The following is a 23,262-nucleotide window of genomic DNA, read 5'->3' as shown; positions in this document are numbered from 1 at the left end:
GTATTCAGCAAGATCAAGAAAACTGATATGACCCCCTTAAAAGTCAAAGTCAACAACATAGTGATTTCAAGAGTGTAAAGGAGTGAATTCCCCCTAATAAAAGTGCTGTAAACCAAGTTTGTATGTCCAGAAAGGATGGTTTCCTGATTGACAACAGGGTTTGTGGGCAGGGCTCAGTTAACCCTTGCTGGTGCAGTAGATTGTGACTGTGGGCAGTGCTGGTGGATTGGATTGAGCCTGAGTCAGGTGCATGGCTTGAGACCTCACGAGAGCTCCAAGTCGGATTTGGCTAGTCACAGTGATTTTGTCAACTTGGCCTTTCTTGTCCTCTGCGTCACTCTCCTGGATTCCTGGAGCCTGTTTTATCATCATACTGACACAGTATCGGTCAAAAAGGCTGCTATGCATTCGAACGCGAAAAACTGAACAGGTTAGTGATGTTTTGGGGTCTGGCTGTGTCCTGTGTGCTGGGCAGGAGTTCATCTCATATGGCTTTAAGCGTTGACTGACAGGAAGAAGCGTGCATAAATAGGTCAGGTTTTGGTGTAAATGTGACAGTAGAACCGGGCTGGCAAAAAAAAAAAAATGCTGGTAGAGAGCCACTGAGCAGGAGCGATCTTGTGCGGAGCTTCCTAAAGCGAAATAATCTGCTAAACATTCAGTTACATATCTGGCACTGTCCTCAAAACCCGGGAGCAAGACTGAAACTTGGTCCCACATCACAAAGTGAAAGAGAAATATGTCGGTAAGAAAGGCAATGAGCAGGACGTACTGTACATGAGGTTGCACACGTGTGACTGTGTAGTGTAAATGTATGTGTGTAAAGGTTTAAGCAGAAACCTTTATGTAAGGGAGGCTTTGCAGGGATGAGGGGTGAGGTAGAGTGAGTGAGGTATGTGTGATGCATTTCATGTTGTCAAGACTTTAAGCTCTTCGCTTTCAAAAACGGTGAAGATTTAGGGTACGACAGACGGAGACGGAGAAGTTCTATACAAATAAGTTGTCAAATTCTGAGCTTTTTAAGGGACATTCCAGTTTTTATTTTTTGTGAAAATATGCTCATTTTCCAGCTCCCCCAGAGTCAAACATCTGATTCCCACCGCCCTGGAATCCATTCAACTGATCTCCGGGTCTGGCGCTAGCACCCCCAGCATAGCTCAGCACAATCCACCGAATCCGACCAGACCACCAGCATCACGCCAAAAATATACCCAAAGAGTTTGGATATTTTTCCTATTCAAAACCTGACTCCTCTGCAGCCACACCGTGCACCAAGACCGACAGAAAACCAAAAGCTGCGACTGTTTAGGCAGATATGGCTAGGAACTACACTCCCATTATTGCGCAACAACCAATTACTTTGCAGCCGTAGTGATATTACACACTGCCCGCAAATAGTCCCCTGCCATTGAAAGTAACCAAGGGGATTATTTTCGGGCAGTGTGCAACATCACCACGCCCCCAGCAGCCATGCCACAGCAGCAAAAACCCTGATCATTACGCCAGAATGAGAGCACAGTTCCTAGCCATATCTGCCCTTAAAAATCGCAGCTTTCAATTCTCTGTCAGTCCCAGCACACGATGCAACCACAGAAGAGCCAAGCTTCAAACAGGAAAAACATCCAAACTCTTTGGTTATTTTTTTGCGCCATGCCAATGGTCTAATCAGATTCAATGGACTATGCCAAGCCACGCCAAAAGCGCCAGCGCCAGACCCGGAGATCAGCCGAATGGATTCCAAAACGTCAAAAACTCTAGGGGACCTGGAAAATGAGCATACTTATAAAAAAAAGCGAAATGTCCCTTTAAGCTACATATTTGATATCACCTTTGGATGCTTAACCACTCTGAATGGCTAAAATTGTAATTTCAGGCGTAATAATCATAACAATACCTCAGGACAGCAATATGGGTCTTACAGATGTACAGCGGTACGCAAAAACAGGCTATTCAAATGATGAGGTCACAGATTTGTCAGCTTAATACAAGTAGACTGGTACGTGTGCAGGTACTAGAGAACTGTATACACAACATTGTAAGAGGATGTGTCGGTGCAGGTACAACTATAGGCATGCATACATGTACACGTTGCTACATGTATGTCTGTATGCTGGTGTATATGAGGTATGAGATGTTCACAAAACATAAATGTACTGTATGTATAGAGTGTATGAGCGCACACAAGGTAGTTAGGTTTACAAAGGAGATATTTAAAGCGTGCAAAGTGGAACATGAATGGCAAAACACTATTTTTTTTTAAGTTGAATATTGTGCCCAAATTTACTTTTGACTTTGTACAGTTATTTTAGCGTATCTGAAACGGGTTATAAAATGATGCGAAGATTTCTCAACGAAAAAACCTGCACGGTCCAGGTCTCTTTGTCACGCTTTTAAAACAAGCTCCTTCAGAGGTTGGGAGGTATGTTGTCACGAGAGGTAGGTTAATGGATGCCAGCTTTTTTCTGACGGTGGGAGGAATCTGAATGGCGAGTAACAGTGAGGTCAACAACTGTAGAGGCTGACAACCCAAAGCAAACAAGGGACCCAACGGTGCAAATAAAAAATACACGTCCCAATTCTGCATTGCATGAAGATGTGGAATAACAAGTGCTTCTGGTATGCACAAACAAATTCAAATGGGGTTTGCCCCATTGCCCACCCCCTCCGAGTTCACCGTAGCTCTTGATCACACCTCCTGATCTTCGAAGACCTCCAGGAAAAGTGGGGGGAAGAGTTCGTTGGGACACTCCACTTTCATGTGCAGGAAGCGACTGGCGTGACAGGCTCCGATCATACGCAAGTTTGTAACCTTCATCAGCAGCTTGGGCCAGAAGTGTGAGATGTTGTGTTTGCGATGGTTGATGTAGTGCTCGAACGCCAACAGGTACATCTCCTGACACTTCTCGATCTTTTCAACACACGTCAGTCCGGAACGATCTGTGCAGTGGGTGATTGAAATATATCATGAATCATAAAATTATCCTACATGATGTAAAGAACATTCAATGAAAATATAACCTTGATATCTTTAAAGGGATAGTTCACCCAAAAATGAAAATTCTGTCAATTCTGTGTACTCACATGTACTCAAGTTAGTTTGATGACACAATCTTCATTTTTGGGTAAACTGTCCCTTTAACACTGACTGAGTAAGGTCATGTCACAGATTGATATCAATGTGAAATCAGTGATTGAAATCAAATTGAGATTTTCCTAATCCCATAATAAGATTAAGAGACGTTGGATCTCATAGACAGGTTTACATGTAAATATAGCTCCACACCTGAGCTCATGAGCAGTACAGCCTGCAGCAGCGCCACCTCCGAATCGTCCAGGTTGAACTGCGACAAGCTCTTGCCCAAATCAAAAATGGCGTCAGACACCACGCCTAACCCCCCATTTTTCAGCTGCTCTCGACTGACGGCCATCTCTCCGCTCAGGGTCAGGGTCTCGCTCTCGGGGTCATACCGCACGGCCGCACGCAACGACATGATCTCCATACAGCAGCCCTTCAGCAGGATGATCTGGTCTTCACAAGGCAGCTAAACACAAAGAAGAGTCAATAAGGCACACGGACGAACACAATGGATTGTTGTGCTTTCAAAAATCATCTGATGCTTTGCAGGCATCATGGGATTTTGTGCTGGCGAGATTCAAATCTCTCATCTGCTAGAGGGGAGGAAGGAAGCTTCAAAGTAGCAAGTGATGGTTTGTGGTGATTATGTGATCACAGGAACAATTACAGTGAGATTAGGGGGACTGCCGCAACACAAAGCAGAGAAACGGCCCATAATCACAGACAACAGTGTTGAAATTAAGCCATTAGTCAAATGCGCTAACAAACACAAAACCCACGCTTACAGTAAAACATGAGCATACACATAAAAGTTGTGGCTTAGAAGGTTCAATGCTGCCAGGGCTAAGCACATAATTTCACTTTATTGTGTCTCTCACAGGTGCGATAATAAGGGAGCTTGGTGTTGTTTATGCAAAAACTTTTTCAAGATGTTGTCATTTTACGATCGTTACCTCAGAGAACATGGGCAGTTTTTTGGCAAAGTCCACAACTCTTGTGATGGCGGGGGTGATGATTTTGGTGAACTCACTAAAGGCCTCCAGGTCGACTTTGTCGTTGTCTGATGTGGGGGCTGGAGACTGTCCAATGACTTCTGGCTGAAGAAGAAACAAACAAAAAAAAGTGAAAAATCATCTGAAAGATCTATCGTTTAGATTTCAGCATGCAAAAAGTCTATGCAGACCCCTGCGTATATGGGTAGCAACCAGATAGGAAGTAGGGGTGTAATAATACATTGATACTGATCGATAGATCGATTTTATTTCTAACGATCCGATGCATCGATGCCACACGTTAAAAATCGATTTCAGGTACCTTTATTTTGACACTCTTTATGTCCTCATTTCTTGATGTAACGTCCATCTATGCATTTCTGCCAAAGCGTGCATTTTGGTTTATTTTCATCTGACTCATAGCTCTGATGTTGTGTGACAGATCAAATGCTTAAGTTTAACAGCTTTCTTTTTTATATTTATTTATTTTTTTATTTAATTAAATTTTTTCAAAAACTACCTCAGTGATTGTCACTAATGCACATTTTGGCACAAAATACCGAAAGACTTTGACTGTTGCCATCATAAGCTTGAATTTATGTGACATTTTGCCCCTTATTATTCATTTTTCTGTATTTAAAAAGGTGTATTTTTGTTAACTTGTTGTTGTTAATGTTTCAATTAGGATAGAGATTGTGCCATTTTCAAAGAGTTTAATTAAATGTTTATGTTATGTATTTTAGTTGCATTTGTAAGTAAAAATGTAACTGCTTAACTAGGCATGTAATATAAAAATACCGATAAATAAATCGAAGTGAATCATAGTCGTATCTAAGAAGCGGTTGATGTATCGTCAAAAATTGCATCACTGGCATAGAAAATCGATTTTGTATCGAATCGTAATGAACTGTCAGATTTACACCCCTAATAGGAAGTGTTTTTTATTTACACATTATAAATGTTGTGTTTGCATCGCTATTGTTTTTATGTAAGGGATAATGTACAATATAGGCAGCCGGTTGTTATCGCAGACATATGCTCAGACCGGGTGATCAGGACTTATTTCATAATAACAACCGGCTGCTTGTACATTATCCCGCTTATTACACTGCTATTTACCTCAGTAAGAATGGTAAGGAACATTAAATATTCATTTGAAATATTTTGAAAAATTTAACTAATTTTTCGGTTTTAAGATAAGACATTCAATTGTCACAAACACACTATTTTGTTTAATCATTTGTAAATATAATGTCATATATGCTATTAAAAGACATTTATATTTAATTTTTGTGAAGTGTTAAACTGTACCTGTCAAAATGGTTTGCAGCATCCGGGTTACCTTGTGTTACTGGTTTTGAGCGGTTGTTATCTGGGAATAACAAATCTGCAAATTGCGACTGGCCAATCAGAATCAAGCATTTCAAAGAGCCATGCTATAATACTGTACAAAATGGGATTGTGTGATACTGTTATTTTCTCCACCCGAAAAGGTACCGTATTTTCTGGACTATAAGTCGCTAATGCGACTGTAATGCGTTTTGAAGAGTTAAAAAACATATATAAGTCGCACTGGAATATACATCACGTTTATTTAGAAAATGATTTTACAAAATCCCAGCCGAAGAACAGACATTTATTTATTTAACTAAACAATAGCACAGAATAGCAGGCTGAATAGGTGTCCGTACATGTTAAAGTAACATAAACAGTTATTTACACGATACACAATAGCATACAGAGCATACCTGGGAGGCTGAATAGGCTAAATTAACACGACAGGCCAAATCAAGTTCAAAAAGGTCCTGAAGTCATTCCGCATCACTGAATCCATTGAATTACATAAATACAGGAGCAGCATAGAGCGGACTCTCGCGGCTGTAAATGGTAATGGTTTCTCTTGCATGGTTCATATGAAATAATTTTGACGTATAAGTCGCACCTGACTAGAAGTTCCAGGACCCGCCAAACTATAAAAAAGTGTGACTTATAGTCCGGAAAATACGGTATATAGATCGTCTATAGTTCACCAATCAATGATCTATCTATTTGCATGCGTATGTATAATAGTGAATGAAACTAAAAGTATATTGTGACTACAGCATATTGAAATCTATATTTGGACGAAAAAACAAAAACAGAAGAAAAAAGACAGAGGGGGATTTTGCCTCATAATTTCTATATGTACACCAAACACCACTGCCATCGATCCCACTAATTGGTTAATCATAATGACCCATCATTATTGTATGTAAACATGCTATTCAATGTCATTGCCTAATGAAAACAGCTTCTTCAAAGCTCTCAACATTGTGAACACTCAGTTCCTTGCAATACACTCGTGCCTAACACATTGTCTAGTTGCTAAGCAACTCGTGTTTTGACCTGTGACATTCAAATACAATTGCTGTAACGAAGGAATCATGCACAGCTGGAAGACGTGCCGGTCGTTGCCAAGGCAATGAGGATAATTGGGAAAAAAATAGATTTTCTTTTAGATCCAATACAATACAGTCAGGAATTCAATGTGTTTGCATTACCAAAAACTTGCGTTTCTGTTTCCAGTGAGGGCCCTGGGCGTTGGTGTGCCGATGAGCCTCTGTCACCATGCGAATCAACTCCCACTCTGAGTCTGTAGGCTCGGGTCGAGTGTGCAGAGTCTTCACGATCTCATCCTTCTTCCTCCGCTCGCGGTTCTCTTCGATCAGGCGTCTCTTTGCCACACGTTTTGAATCGTCCAGCACCACTGCCAGGGACACGATTCAGTCATTATATCAATACAAGTGACAGTAAATGCTATGCGAAATTATTACACATAATGCTTGATCGTCATTGGTTTGTGGCGACATTCCACAACACCGAAACTAATAACACTGACTCATTCGGATAATGTAAATCATCTTAACAGGTGCAATTTAATATGTTCAAATAAATGTAATATAAATATGCATAATTAATAACATATATGTGTCAGTTACAAAAATGGTTTGGCAAGATGAGAAATTCCAAAATCTTTTTAAAAAACTTGTTTTAAAAGCAAGCATCAGGTTTATTTCAATGCACATAGTGTATTTATGTTAATTTTATGCAATAAAAAATTAAATTTGCAGCATTTTTATGAAAGCTAAAGACTGAATGGAGCTAAAAAAATGTCAGATGGTGTAACTACCAAATGGGTCAAAGAATGAAAAATATTAAATATTTTATACACCTTGATGGCATGTAAGCATAATCATAAAAAATGTATGCGTTTTGTAATATTTGTCCTGACATATGCTAAAAACAGCTCTGTTTTCTAATTATCTTTGACAAATGATGTAAAAATGTATGTAGAAAAATCATATTACACTAAACTAGATGATTATATTTTATTCCACATTTTTATGAATATATTTATATTTTCATTTAAAAAAAATATTAGTTACACCAACTGACACAGATCGGTTATACCACATTGACATTTTTGCAATTATCCCCCAAATATTCTTTCAAAATGATATAAAACCAGAAATTTTAGACTTGGCCCTCAAAAAAAGAGAATGTATGCAAGTAATCTGCAAATTTATTTTGAAATTGAACCCTTTTACACACCTTGATTTTCATTTAAAAAAATATTAGTTACACCAACTGACACAGATCGGTTATACCACATTGACATTTTTGCAATTATCCCCCAAATATTCTTTCAAAATGATATAAAACCAGAAATTTTAGACTTGGCCCTCAAAAAAAGAGAATGTATGCAAGAAATCAGCAAATTTATTTTGAAATTTTAACCCTTTTACATTTAATTGAACCATACGGACACAAAATAATTAACGTCACCTCACTGACCAATATATATAAATTTTAGTGCCTATATACTGTTTTTACTTGTAGCTGTGTAATAAGCGGGATAATGTACAGCCAGCCATTTGTTATTGCAAAATAATAAACTTAGGGTGATACAAAACCCCTTCGCTTTGCGTCAGATTTATTCTATGACAACAACCGGCTGGCTGTACAATGTCCCTTACCGCAGGCTTTATCAAATGGCAATTTATTCAGAGAATACAAAATATTTTTCCGACTTGGTGCATGACAATAGCCTACATCAGACCATGCTATATTAATGCATAGGAAACATTGCATGTGGTTATATAAATATACACTTTAAATCTGCTATTATGTACTCGCCTTTATGCAACTGCAAACGTGTACGCTTTTAAAAAGAATCTTAATGCATTTTTTCCATATGACAGTTCATAGTGACCGTGTGAGTCAAGCTCTATTCTGTTACTATGCACGCAAAAACAAATGCTATTTTGGTGGCAACGTGACAGATGTAGTAATTGTGAACTTTCATTATGAGAGTAAGTTGATTTGTGGATAAGCTATTCCTATAAGTCTTTCAATGATTTGTATAATGAAAGTGCGTGTGTGTAAACACTTACGGTCCATGGCCATCCCCACCGAGATGCACTTCTTAAAGCGACACAGCTGGCACTGGTTGCGGGTAATTTTGTCAATGATGCAGCAGCCATCATACTTACAGGAATACGATGGGTGAAGATTTTTTTGTATAGTTCTCCTGAAGAAACCCTGGGAAAAACCAAAAGAGCAGTAGGTTGACTTATGTGGCGTTTAATGAATCGTCTAATAAACGTGGGAATAGTGACCTCTTTGAGACTCCTATTCTGGAGACGCAAACTGAGCAAGAGACAATAATACATTTTTTCAGGTGGTCTTGTGTTTAAATAAACATTCATAAAAGAAGTTATTAGACTGATGTAAATTGCAAATCACAACCTCTTTGGGTTGAGAATCTCACCTTGCAGCCCTCACATGTGATGCAACGGTAATGATAGCCAGTGGCTTTGTCCCCACACACCACACATGGCTCATCTTTGTCCAGATAGCTGGGAATATACCCTGGAACAGAGATGTTCTTCACTAGAAGCGAGGAGTAAGGAAACGGGTTACAGCAGAACACACAGACACAAACTGGACCACCGTTACACCCCTAAAGTCTTGTAGCTCAATTGGTAGAGCACAGATACTGATTTAAAAAAAAGTATTGCTTACAAATGCACTGTGAGTTAAAAGTATCTAGTTAACAGATAAGCGAGAAAGCTTCTCTACAATCTGATTTTAATAGCACGTACCAAATGGAATTCAAAAACTACCCACAGTTCTTCGTCATAACATCAGCAAGCATAATCTGGGCACATTATAAGATTGAAAATCTCTGCACCTATTTTAAATTTGGCTTTTTAGAAGGCACCAGTAGCAGTTCTGGCACTGTTAGAATAGCAGCCTAGATAAGACATGACCCAAGAACAACAACGCTTTAATAACTTAGTCCTTCTTACATAAATGCAAGATGTGTTAGTCTAGCGGTACAGTTTTTATTTAGCATGCCAGGGGAACTGGGTTCAAATTCTGAGAGTGTTTTTAATCTGTGTCTGAGAGTGTTTTTAATCTGTGATCACCATGCAAAGAGCAGTTCTGACATTTTGATAATAACTATGTTTGGGGAAAAAATTATGCAAAGTGGGTGGGAAAATGAATGTCACAAATCGAATACATGATGTCTCCCAAAGCATTTTAGATAAATGGACAGGACGTTTCTGAATGTCTTGGTGGTGACCAAAGCCCATTTCACACAGACATTACTGAAAATGCATCCGGGATTTGTCTGGGATCGTTTGATTTTTGGTTCATTTACACTGCCAATGATTTGTCTGAATCTGTGTGTGCATTCACACAGATATCCGTAAAGACACGTGAGGTGTTTAAAGTCCTGCACATGGTAGTTTTTTCTCTGCATCGTCTGGAGTATCCATAATTTTTCTCTCCAGAAACCACTCGCGTGCATTTTTGTTTATGATAAGATTATAAAGGAGCGCATGGCGTGCTGTTCTAGTATCTTGGTGAATGATCTCAGCTTCAGAGTGGATATTTGACGAGCTCCCTGATCTCTGCTTCAGTCCAGTTTGCCGACATTTCTCGTTGTGAATGTTAATGTGCATTAAAAACACTCTTTTTAAAGAGCTGAAAGATTTCAGTCCAGTTTGCAGACATTTCTCATCGTGATCTGCATGCAAATCCCTTGTTTTAAAGAGCTGAACCATAACTCACTACAACCCTTACGGCATTTTTCTGCATCTCATTCACACAGAGGGCTTTTCGGGTATCTTACGGCAATGTTACTAGGTCCTCTTTCCGAAAGCTATCCCAGAACATTTACAGGATGTGTTTGCGTTCACACAGAAGCTTGTCCGACAATTTTATGGGTAATTTCTGGGACCAAAGTGCTGTGTGAATCAGGTTCAGGGGTTTTCAACCTTTTTTCAGATTTTCAAGGCCCTACTATTGTCCACAACAATATTTGAAGGCCCCAAATAAAACATTCCAACTAGACATATGTATATGTACTTATTTAATGCTTGTTTTGTCTTATTTTTAATCATTTTAAGTCATTTTGAGGACCCCTTGGATGTTTGTGAAAGTAATAGTTTAGTGAAAATTAAAATAACTCCATGATTTAGCCATCCTAGATACATATGTCCATTATCTTTCAGACAAACAGGCTCTTCCCAGCTTTATAACGATAGAAAACAGCATTGGCCGCTACAAGAAGCTAGTTATAAAGTTTTAAATATATACATATTTATATTTTTCTACTGCATCAATTACTCTCAGAAGGTCTTTCTTTATTATCTCCCCTGGAGCCGTGTAGATTACTTCTGTGAAGGATGGATGCCCTTGTTACGGTACATAACTTTACAGTAATGGGTGACGTCATGTGTTGCCAAACTGAATTGTGGATCCGTCAAAGTTGCGTCAATGCCGTGGCTCGCAGCAGAAGTTGAACATTTCTCAACTTTTCAAGCGCCAATGCATGCATCAGCCAATCAGATTGCCTTATACCTAGTGTAAGCCACCCAATTACGTATATGCAACCGGAGCATGGGTTGCGGCCACTGTGATTGGCTGGTGGCCCCAGTTCAGACAAGTCTTCCGTCAAGCGTTAACGCTTTCGCCCCGTGTGAATGTACCGTTATGGCTTGAAAGTCGTGGACCCTGTTTTTTTACCATTATAAAACCGAAGAGGAGCCAGGACATTAACTAAAATAACTGAAATTGTGTTCATCTGAAAGAAGATGGACATCTGTATCTGAGATGGTTTAAGGGTGACTAAATCATGGGGTAATTTCCATTTTTTGCTGAATTATCCATTTAAGGTTCTCTATTGGTTCCTGAACCCTTGGTAAAAAACATTGGTTTAGACATCATTGCCACTGGATGTGCTCACCAGACGCGCTCTTCATAGAGCATTGACTGTTCTTTCTTTTTCTCTTCACTCCATTTGGCCACCTGGAGAAAGAGAGGAGACAGAAGAGATACAGTTTAATGTAACAAATCTAAACTAAATTTAAATCTACTATTTCACCAGAGTTAGATTTAAAAGAAAGCTAAATAATTTGCATTATATCCATTATTATCACAATTGTTTTGCAATACACTTAAATGTTTTTATAAACTTTAAACAGTAAAGCGGTACTTAATCATTTTATTTAAAAAAAAAAAAATCATTGTCTGCATGCTTTTTCTTAAAAAGGTTCTACAATTGACCATGTGGTGGCACTGTTTGAAAATGTTTTTCACCTGAGCTGACTGCCATAATTTACTCTCAGCGGAGTGTTGCATCACCTTATAAAACCGAAAGCACAGCAATAGATCAAACCACAAGTATGTTTATTTCATGTGATGGCTCTCATGCCACCGAGACCACAATAAAATCCACAGTTAACACTCTCGTGACGAGTATCCCATCATGTAGTCAACGATATCAAATGTCTACGTGTGAAGCGTTGAACTACGGCGATGTACAGCAAGTAAAACAATGACACACCCCCTTGAACTACATGGTCCGGTTCAAATGAGGCAATGATTGTATGGAGCCAAACACACTGACACAGTACACATAAAACCTTATAAACACTTACCATATGAGTAATTCTTTATAAAGACCAGTGACTATGTGATAATCTACACAACATGGCTCCTGAATAACTTATAATCCATAAGTAAACTTCATAAGTAATCAACCCACATCAGGTTCAAAAACATGAAAAAACATCAAAGCACGGACAGTACTGACAGGCTCTTTCTTTTATGTTGGTATCTATTCCCTCTTACCTCCTGCTATTATTTATCCCAAAGTCCTGTTGACAATCTGCTTATACATGAACAAACAAAACCGCACAAAGACACCAATAAAAGGCAGAAAATAAGAGATTTTCAAACCTGTTGACAAAATGAGGTTGTAAAATGTGCATGATTGCCGTCTCCCTCCTCCTGCCAAGCTGTAAGCAATCTATCTGCAGTAACAGGGACTCTGAGCTGGTCGGATACAACTTCTCTCACCCCTCCCTCTCCCTCACACATACACACACTTTCATCACATCCCTCCCTCTGCCACAGCTCCCGTGCATCGGAGGGCCATGTGACACGGGTGCTCTGTGAGCTCTACCTCTCCTTCATCATCCCAAACACTCACATCTCATCTTCCTCCTCAATCATTGTTTTCAACTGATAAAATCTTATACAATCAAGCAATGGACCCTATGCCATCTGCCATCAGTCAAAATCATCTGCTACAGTGCTGTCATCTGTGCATATTAATGTATTGGTTGTAGCATATTCATATATATGCATAAATCATCAGCAGGGCTGTGGTAGAGTCACATGAATTTGAGTATTCAGTGGATGAATTCAATGCAGCATTGACCATTTGTGACCAAGTCTGTGAAAACCAAGATCAAGTCATTTTTGTAAAGAACATAATGTAAAGAACATTCTTTAACAAGTCTTGAATTTCACATTTTATCGCTCTCTAAAGAAGCACACAAAACTACTGTTCTACTGCTTATTTTTTATTGTATCAAAAAAAAACCATGTTATTTATTTGTGATAAAATGTATTTAATTTGACTCCTTCGCTAAGTTTCTCTGTGCACAAAAACATCAAATTCTTTCCTCTAAACTCACGGTTAAAGATACACGTGAGCTCATGACACATCAAAGTGAAGTCCATGGGAGGATGTCACAGTTGCACTTCCTCCTGTGAATTCCTGCACATGCTTTTGAGGAGAGATGCGCTATAGCATGTGCTGTTCGCTCGTGCATGCTTTCTCCTAATCAAGTTATAGTGGCGTAATTAAATGGCGGATCTATGCGGGACGACTTTATCTTATAGTGAACGTCTGAAGCTTCTCCAGCTGGAAATGAATCCCAGAGGGACTGAAAACTGTTTGTGTGTTTGGATGTGTGCACAAAGTAAGTATAGGGGGAGGGCACGACCATGAGGCAGCACACAGAGATACACGTGCTTGTTCAACTCAACACACAGCCTCAATGACACATGCTGCTTACAGACAATCCACTGACTGTCATCATAATACAGTGTCCTGAATTGTCCCTTGCTCCACAGTGACCCCAACTGGCTTCTGTATGTCTATGTCTCTCTCTCTCTCTTTCTCTCTCTAATCTCACTCTCTATTCAGCTTTCTCATCTAATCCTGTGTCTGCTGTTGACAGCTGTCACTTAAACACTTTACACGCTTTGAACAATCATCAAGGCCTCTGAATTACAAATACGACAGGTTTAGTAAGGTCAAAGACATCTGAGATTTATTCTTTTCTCATTATGTGTTTAGAGTTAAACTTGTCATTTTCTGATCTTTCAGAGCTATTGGTGGATCAGAGCAAACTGTGATCCTGTCTATGAAAGCCAGGCTAAAGTGCCATAATCTAATTATGAGATTAGGAGCATTAAAGTTTGATTTCAATTACAGACTTTATATTGATTTTAATCTTTGACATGACTTTAGTCAGTCAGAAACGGTTATAGTGAGAGTAATTTCACTGATTATAATTAATATTATTAATAAAAAACCATGTATTGCAGTTACAAAAAATGAAATCCATTATCATTATTTATTTTTATCTAACATTCAGGCTATATTATTCTAAGGCAAGACATTAGGTGAATTGGGACATTTACTGTATTAACATGAAGAGATTGTCATAAAACTTTACCAATAAAGGATATATATTATAAGTATTTTTCCATTACAGGTTTTCTTTAAAACTATGTTTAAATATGAAATTAGGACATTATCTCATTTAATATAATCTCATTTTATATTTTAACAACATATCAAAGTTTAAACTTTTACAGAATATATTTTTTATATCTTTCATTTTAAATTCATAAATGTTTAAAATATGCACATATATTAAACAATGGACTTTGTATGTTTTAAATAGAAAATGGTATGTAAATCAGGCAATGAGCATTATGTGAACAAATCCTTCTGTAATATTTTTATTTATTTATGCAAGGACAATGCATATTAACATAACAGCACAGCTGTAAAACATGCCAGAGTTAGCCGAAAGGCTAGTTTTCATCTGTAGTCCTAGGCCAGATGTACAATAGGCACCCTGAAAACAATTAATAAGTAATAAGTAAAATGCGTTAATAATTACATGACTATATTTTAACTAAAAAAATTAACTAAAAATTTGAATAAGTTCACTGGTGTAAGGAAACAAACTGTTAAAAAAAATGCATTTTTGGTATTTTTATTTTTTTTTATAAATTAGACATTTTATAGAAGCAAAATAACCCAAAATCTGAAACTTGATCAGTGTGCTCAAAAATTGCTATTTTGCCTGCCATGTCTCATCTTAAAGGAAAACACCACAGTTTTTTTTACTATATTTTACTAGTTCTTACCTCAACTTAGATGAATTAATACATACCTATCTTCTTCAAAGCGTGCACTTTTATTCTTTGTACAGCGCTTCGTGAATGTGGTAGCATTTAGCCTAGCCCCATTCACTCCTGTGGCTCCAAACAAAAGTTTTATTTTGTGCCACCATACTTACTTGTGTAACTACTCATGTAACGGTCTTTAAATAGGAAAAACATGGAAGTGTTTGGTGGCTTCTAAATTCATCCCTGTTTGGAGCCATTGGAATGAATGGGGCTAGACTAAATGCTAACACATTCACGACGTGCTGTACAAAGATTAAAAGTGCACACATTAAAAAAAGATAGGTATGTATTCATTCAACTACGTTGAGGTAAGAACATAGTAAAATATTGAAAAACAGTGGTGTTTTCCTTTAATGTAGTCAACAAAAAAATCATAGCACTTTTTCTGGTATAGACGGTTTCAGCACCAACAACATAAACAAACGGCTTTTGTGCACTAACCACAATTTCTGGTAGACTTCCACCTCAATAGCAACATAGTCCTTTAACACAAGTTTAATTCTGATAACAAAAGGAAAGTACATTATCTTCGTTAATAAATCATATCTAACCAGTGTTGGGAAAGTTACTTCCAAAGTGTAATACATTATATATTACAAATTACTGTCATTTGAAAGTAATTAGTTACATTACAATATTACTGTCTCTGAACTGTAATGAGTTACACTACTTTTGAGTTACTTTCATCAAAATAACAGAAGTATGACTAGGCATTATAAAATGTTAAAATATAGTGTATTGCTGCTTATAAATCTAAAAGTTATGTGTTGGCCCTCGAGCTTTGAATAGGCACAGTGAAGACTTATGGCAAAATACAGTAACAATCACTGTCAGAATCATAAACATAGACAAATGGTCTGGTAAAAGTCTGGTAAATTATGGTACACATTACATACCAAACACAATACAGCTAGAGCCCACTATAATGCAACTATAATAGACTAATAACATGGCAAGACATGCAACCTCTTTTCATTTCTTTTCTTTAATTCACTTTTAATTCAGATTCACACCACAAACCTGGCATGCACTAGGTTGACATCAAAAAGTGCTATTGGAGGATCAGGCCTCAAGGAATACAGCTCATTTCAGTACAATATAAGGATTACATGTAGGCTGACATATAATTGCTTAAAAAACACAGACAAACAGAGGAGCACTGCTTTTTGCCAAACAATGAATATAGGCTCCCATATAAAGGCTGGTAAAAACTTTAAACAGTGATGTTTAAATGTACTATTTAGATAACCGTGTTTAAGGCTACACTAATGTTACATTGTAGTTTAGGTTGCTGTTTGTAATTAAACTGTAGATAGCATAGGAGTAGCCTAGCAATCTATTATGTATCTGGACTGTAACCATAGCAACGTTGGCTTACCTTGTCATTGGTGCTGTTGATATGGATTTTACTGGCAAGCTTTTTAAAAGTCTCTTTACTTCTGTGGTTCAAGCAGCACAGGAGACCGATAGAAACTTTCTGTTGCTTTTACTAAGTGCTCTCACTCGCAGAATTATGCGTGTGCGGCGCTACCGGACCTGATTGCGGCCACTTTAGTCAATGTTTGTACAGCCGCGGACTTCCCAGATTCGGCTCTTTTTAAGAAACGCGTCTATACCAAATCGCAGTTCAAATACAAAATGAAAGTAAAAATGAACATGCTGCATACATCACCCGGAAACTGAAATACGAACGTTATTTTACCTGCAGCTTTTTCCTGTTTGGATGTTGGCCGCGCGCATTGGTCAAAAATAAAAATAACACAGTCTATTTTTAAAATGCATTGTTGTAACGCGCTCGTTACTAAGACTGTAACGAGTAAAATATTACCAATTTTTTATCAGTAATGCGTTATATTACTGCGTTACAGCTAAAACTAATATATTACTGTAATATATTATATTTTGTAATGCGTTACCTCCAACACTGTATCTAACACATATTAGCTATTACACTGAGCTAACATTACTGTGTAAAGTAATGTATACAATGTTAGCTACAGGTCCTTGAGTTCTTGCCTGGCTGCCAAACCTGCCGAACCTCTCCGCACAGATGTAATCCACACTCTTGATATCATTTTATAACAAGGTATTTGTTTCCGAAATCAGTTTCGCCACTAGCCAGGGATGCGTTTCCCAAAAGCATCGTTGCTAACTAAGTTAGCAACTTTGTTGGTTGCAATGCAATTTCCCATTGCCAACCAAGTAAGTTGCTAACAGGTTAGCAACAATGCTTTTGGAAAACGCACCCCAGAACGATAAATGCATACAGATCAGAAGTTCACTTTAGACACGTAACTGCGACACTGAGTGTGCGTCCAATGAAATGTCTATACATACTATGATAGGCCTGTTTACCCCACCAAATGGTCAAAATGTCAGCTACGCCTTTGAACTCAATATGCAAAAAATATTTAAAAAAATTAATACACTTCTGGTATTCATTCTGGGACACAGGCATATCTTAATCATAAATCAAACATATAGTGCCTTTAATCTTTAAATGGCCAATATATTGGTATACAAGCTAGATTTTTCTAAACATGCTTGCGCAAATCTCTCACCGTGTCTCATCTCCCTCTGGCAGGTTAAGGTCCTGCTCTTTGTCTTCCATTCACATTAATTCCATCCAGCGTCCAATCACATGAGACTGAGGTCGAGCAGCCCCTCCCTCGGATCACCATACACTGGGTCAGTATCAGTCAGCCACCACTGCACATGGTCAAACAACACGCCTTTATACCCGTTACAGAAAAATCACATAGATTTGTCAGATACACAATTGCAATACAAGATTCCTCTCTATCGCATCTCTAGGGGCTGCAGGCAGCACAATACATCTTTAAAGCAGCTGTGACACTGTTTCAACACATGGTGGTGGTGTGCATGTATGTTATATTGTCGCATGCGAACTCTTGCCCCTAGATTTTATTAACGGAGGAAAACAGGTCTCGAGAGATAAATGTACATCTCCAACACTAGCATGTTATTTTTCCATTCCTCCTATGAAACTGATGTACAAGGTCAATAATTTAGCTGTTACCAGGGTAACCACTTGGCCTCTTTCTAATTATAGAAAGGCTGAACTGGGTTATCCCCTAATGGCTGCGCTTCAGTATATACATTTTTAGCAGTCATGCATGCTCATTGCACCTTGGGATTGAGTTTTTTAAGATGTTACAGCGGGACTATTCAACTTTGAAAAGCTCAGGGGCCACAAAGGCAAAACATGACCAAATTTATAAATCTCTTGATAAAATAATTATGTTATGAGGCAAGTAGATGTATGTGTGGTATGCAATATGATCAAAATAGTAACTTTATATCACAGTACTAATATCAAATTATTTTTGCTGAAACAGCTATTATATTACCACATGCACGTTGTTTGATAAGCCATTAAATTAAATACTTTATAAATAAAAGATGCTCCTTTAATGACTGTGTTGTTATCTGTAACAGTTTACAGTTTGTAGTTTTCTCCTTGGTATTTGATTTTTTTTAACCATGCCCAAGACAAGATGAGACATGAGTTGCACAAAATATTGATAATACCTGTAGATACGTTACACATGATGTATTTTAAGTATATACACAAAGTTACAATGTAATAATGTTAATGTAAGGTCAATCATTAAAAAACTAGCAACATACAAAAAAAGTTTAAAGTTTTATAGTCTGGCTGAAATTAAAAAATATTCTAAAAAAATTATTTAAAATGCTTTCCTTTCTTTTTTTAATTCAATAGTTTTGGTAAACATCTTGTGACTCGCTAATGGGACAATTTGATGCAGTGTGGCATTGCAGGAGTTTCTACCACAGATATACAGAAATCCTTTCATTAACTATGACTGATGTAACACAACCAACAGATCTTGGAACATGAAGAACTATTATCTTTAAAACCTGTTTTTAATTTGTCAGCTAAAATAATAGGACGAAAGCATTTATCATGTGAACTTCTCCTTTAAGACTCCTTAAAGAACACAGTATAGAGGACATACATTTGTATACAGTACATGCACACAGCCCATATGGCTGAAACGCATTTTGGCAAAGGTAACCTCATGGGCAGCCAAGAATTTGACTGGATTTGAAAAACAAAACTGGTCTGCCTTTCAGACTTCCTTCTTGAAGAATTGGACCACTAGCTTTGCTTTTAGTCTATCTTTTACTTTCACAGACACATTAAACTATCAGAAACAGAAAAGAATAACAGCATATGTCTAGTATTAAATAGTAGAAACCCAAACAAGTGTTTCAAGCTCTGGGTTTTAGTGTGAAATATGCAGCGCAGTATATAAAGTGTGTTGGTTAGATTGTCTAGTGGGCTAAAATATTATATTTTAGTCATTTTATTTAAAAATTAAACTTTTTACACTTATCTGATTGTTTTTAACAATTAAAAGAAAAAAAATTGTAAATTAATTTTAATATGGCAAAACATCCCTTTAAAAAAGATTATTCCATACAGGATTTTGACTAAAACTATGATTCTTGAAACCAACATAAAATTACCTTCTCCATAAGCTTTTTTTGCATCCATATAAATGCCTTTATTGCCATATCTGTTTAGAATACAATCACTAAGTATATCATTTAATGTTTAATAATTAATTTTTTGTTATTTCTTTTATTCATGTAAAGCCACTTTGAAACAATGTAACATTGTAAAAAGTGCTACATAAATACATTTTAATTGATTGATTCTTTTTGGTGCTTATGAAGTCTAACATGGTTTGTGTAGTTATACTTAAAAGCCCGGGTATGTTGCAAGCTTGGAAAACCAGTTTGTTGTAATGAATGTGACATTTATATAGCCTTCATTGCCTGATAAACACTTAATAACATATCCTTCGTGTATTAGGTAAACACGATAACTGAAATTAATGGTTTATATGAAATAAATAGGAATAAAGTAACATTGGATAATTTGTGTAACAACAAATTTGTCTAGCATGTATGCTTTGACCTGTTCAAGTCATGCTGGATGAGTCTTTCTTTGACAATGTATAGAATACTTCCTTAATACGTTCACAGGTGCTACATTATATAGTATGTATACTATGCAAATATTCCAGTGTAACCGGTGCAATGTGCTGCAGTTTAAGTCGAAGTATAGGTCGACTAGTTATTTGTTGACTAATGGAAAGCAAATATAGTAACCAGACTATGAGTAGTTTCAGAAGGAATAAATGAATATACTTTAACATCACGCATATTTGTGTTCACCTTTGTCCTAGCAGCGAGAGATCTCTTGGATACTGGATATCTCTGGATCTCTTGGATACAGGAACACGTCCCCATGCTTTATGCACACCGTAAAAGACTACAAACATATAAGGTGCAGATGTGACTGCATATACAAAGTTCACTTTGAAAGTTATTTTAAGGTGGTGTTCCCTGAACATCATAATAGCGTATAAGCCAGATCTTTGTTAATAATATAGTTTGTTAAAAGTCAATATTGCAGGTGTTTATAAGGAGCTGTTATCAAGACTCTGAACATCCAAAACTCTTTTTTTATTTTGGTATATTCCCCTCAGTCCCATACATGTTGTATATGTTGTTGATGGTGTTACAGCAGATGGCATCTAAAGAATGATGTGGTGGAGCCAAGATTCACCCGAGGCTTGGTATGAAATTTAGAGCTATCTTTAGGTCCAGTTTTAAAATACATCTCTAAAATGCATTACATGGTCAACATTAAACCATCAATTAGAGGGTGGTGGGAAACATATTATGATGGAGGTAAAAACTGTAATGGTGCTTAATAAAAATGACATTAGCAGACAAACGCTTACACGTGACAACAGTAAAAAGTGTCATTTTTGTGGAGTGGTTTCATTTCCTGTGTGGTTTAAACTGAATCTTTAGAGACACCTCAAAAATAGCTGGTGCTAGGAAATGATGTCTAAGCAAACCCATAATCTATCATATTTAAAAAGCAAAAGAAATCACATTTTCACACATATACTGAGGTGCTACACAATCTTTTCCCAAAGGAAAACACCACAATTTTTCAATATTTTACTATGTTCTTACCCCAACTTAGACTAATTAATACATACCTATCTTATTTCAATGCGTGCACTTAATCTTTGTACAGGGTGTCGTGAATGTGTTAGCATTTAGCCTAGCCCCATTCATTCATTAGGATCCAAACATGGATGAATTTAGAAGCCACCAAACATTTCCATGTTTTCCATATTTAAAGACTGTTACATGAGTAGTTACACGAGTAAGTATTGCGGCACAAAATAAAACGTGGTGATTTTTTAAGCAGATAAAAAATGAGAACTATATTGTATGGCGGAAGTGCAGCACTTCGGCCTCAGGCGCAGTAATATTGAGGGAAGTTTGAGCGAGAGGGGAAGTAGTCAGGAGTGAAGATGTTGGTCTAAAAAGTGTTTGGTGGCTTCTAAAATCATCCCTGTTTCCAGGGCTCCAGACTAACTTTTTTCACTAGGAGCACAGTGGCCCCCAACTGAACATTTTAGGGGTGCAACCGGAAAATTTAGGGGCACACACTGTAAATCAACATGCTGACCAAATATTCACATTTCTACTACTTTCCACTGTATTATATATAAATAATAATAAATAATAAAAACTTTGATGATAGATGCAGAAAGTACAATGTGCTGTTTCAAATTCAGTGACAGATCACAAAAAAGGTCAAATTTACTGGTCGCACATGTGCGCCTGGATGTAAAATTCAGTGGCACACTCTCAAATTTTAGTGGCGGTCTGGAGCCCTGCCTGTTTGGATCCTAAGGAATGAATGGGGCTAGGCTAAACGGTAACACATTCATGACGCGCTGTACACAGATTAAGTGCACGCATTGATAAAAGATAGGTATGTATTAATTTCTAAAGTCAAGGTAAAAACATAGTAAAATATTGAAAAACGGTGGTGTTTTCCTTTAAATGAACAGACTATGGGAATCCCCTATAACTGAGCAGACTGAGCATGTGCACATGTGACCAACTAATACAGAAAATATTACAGGAGACATGAGCTATATGTTATAGAGGGTCTATGGTGAGACTAACTGAACCTACCCTCCTGATAATCAGTTTAAAGACATCATAGTATTTAATCAATATAAAAAAGAACAGTGGAAGTATATTATTAGTGTTTAAAATAAGCTTTTAAACTTCAAACTGCATAAATGTTTAAAGTTTTTTACCAGGAAATGGAGTGGAAAAAAAATTGCCATCTGTTTACTATTGCAGTCTCACGTGTGAAACAAAGAGGTTTCTTTAAGTCCTGTTAGGTAAGACCCTCTACCAAATACCTTGACTGTAATTGAATTGGTCAAATGTTTTTTTCTAAAATTATTTTATGAGTCACAAAAAATGAAAATATTGTCTTTGGAACAGAAGTGCTGTCTGTATAGAGTGAGTTTTTCATTTTGCAAATTCTCTTTATTTATCCAGCTACAAGGTTTCATTTCTTTTTTCCACCCAGTCCTGCACAAAACATAAAATAAGGACCTGCCATGAAGCTCTACACAGATTTCACTCTAAATGTACATTCAAGCCATACTGAAACATTTTATTTAATGTACAGTACTGTGCAAAAGTCTTAGGCCACCACCACCAGACTTGTTGTTTTAGAAGTTGTAATGTCCATCCATATTTCATTTTCAATCTATTTTATTAAACAAACAGAAAATACAAGAAATATGTACAAAAAAATCAAAAATTACATTTTCAGGACTAAATGTCTTCTTTAGGCATCGTCAGTGTTTAGTGTGACCTCTCTTGGCACTAAACACATTTTGAGCGTTTTTGAGCAGAATTAAGTAAAAATATTAATTTCTTTAAAATTAGAAATTAGGATTTAATTTGATTTAGGTTTAAGAGATCTTGCAGTTGCCTGCTATTGCTTAAGTGGAAGTGGAGTTTACCCTAAAAACATATCAGTTTACATACAGGTTTTAATACTATATACACATTTCCTGTATTTTCTGGATGTTTTCTATTAAAGAGACTGAGAAACAATCACTATAACATTGCAAAATCAACAAATCTCATTCTGGTATGGTGGCGTAGGACTTTTGCACAGTACTGTATAAAAAATATCTAAATGTGGTTCGTGACCCAATATATAAAAGAACAAAAAGCTTGAATAACTTCAATCTGGAGAAAAACAGATCTTAAAACACTTGCCAAATCAAGTGTGTTATAGCAATATCTAAAGAGACTTCTTTTAGCCAATTAAAATTCATGAGAGTTTAATGGTCGCCTCTCAAGAGTCTAAAATTACATGGTGGCATTTCTACCATAATTTCACAGCTTTCAAACGTCAGAGTAAAGCTAAAAGTTGCTCTTTTCTACTTTGCTGACATTACCATTTTT

The 23,262-nt window shown here is 37.0% G+C and overlaps 1 protein-coding gene across 4 annotated transcripts; it reads right to left on the bottom strand.

Moving 5' to 3' along the window:
• Positions 1-1,787: 1,787 nt before the first annotated feature.
• On the bottom strand, positions 1,788-17,637 carry thraa (thyroid hormone receptor alpha a). 4 transcript variants are annotated; one of them, XM_055193406.2, is made up of 8 exons: positions 17,460-17,637; positions 11,366-11,427; positions 8,879-9,000; positions 8,502-8,649; positions 6,609-6,814; positions 4,030-4,173; positions 3,284-3,542; positions 1,788-2,937 (listed from the first exon to the last, which is right to left on the bottom strand). In XM_055193406.2, the coding sequence occupies exons 1-8, from the start codon at positions 17,507-17,509 to the stop codon at positions 2,687-2,689; spliced, it is 1,242 nt and encodes a 413-aa protein (XP_055049381.1). In that variant the 5' UTR covers positions 17,510-17,637; the 3' UTR covers positions 1,788-2,686. The 4 variants fall into 4 exon arrangements, with proteins under 4 accessions (XP_055049381.1, XP_055049394.1, XP_055049395.1 ...); XM_055193419.2 differs by having other exon boundaries at positions 8,879-8,979; XM_055193420.2 differs by lacking the exon at positions 17,460-17,637 and adding an exon at positions 12,361-12,465 and having other exon boundaries at positions 8,879-8,979.
• Positions 17,638-23,262: the final 5,625 nt, after the last annotated feature.

The sequence above is a fragment of the Misgurnus anguillicaudatus genome, chromosome 19 (assembly GCF_027580225.2).
Source record: "Misgurnus anguillicaudatus chromosome 19, ASM2758022v2, whole genome shotgun sequence".
In the NCBI taxonomy this organism is placed as follows: domain Eukaryota; kingdom Metazoa; phylum Chordata; class Actinopteri; order Cypriniformes; family Cobitidae; genus Misgurnus; species Misgurnus anguillicaudatus.
The sequence above is the reverse complement of the archived record's forward strand: the minus strand, read 5'-3'. Positions and strand labels throughout refer to the sequence as shown.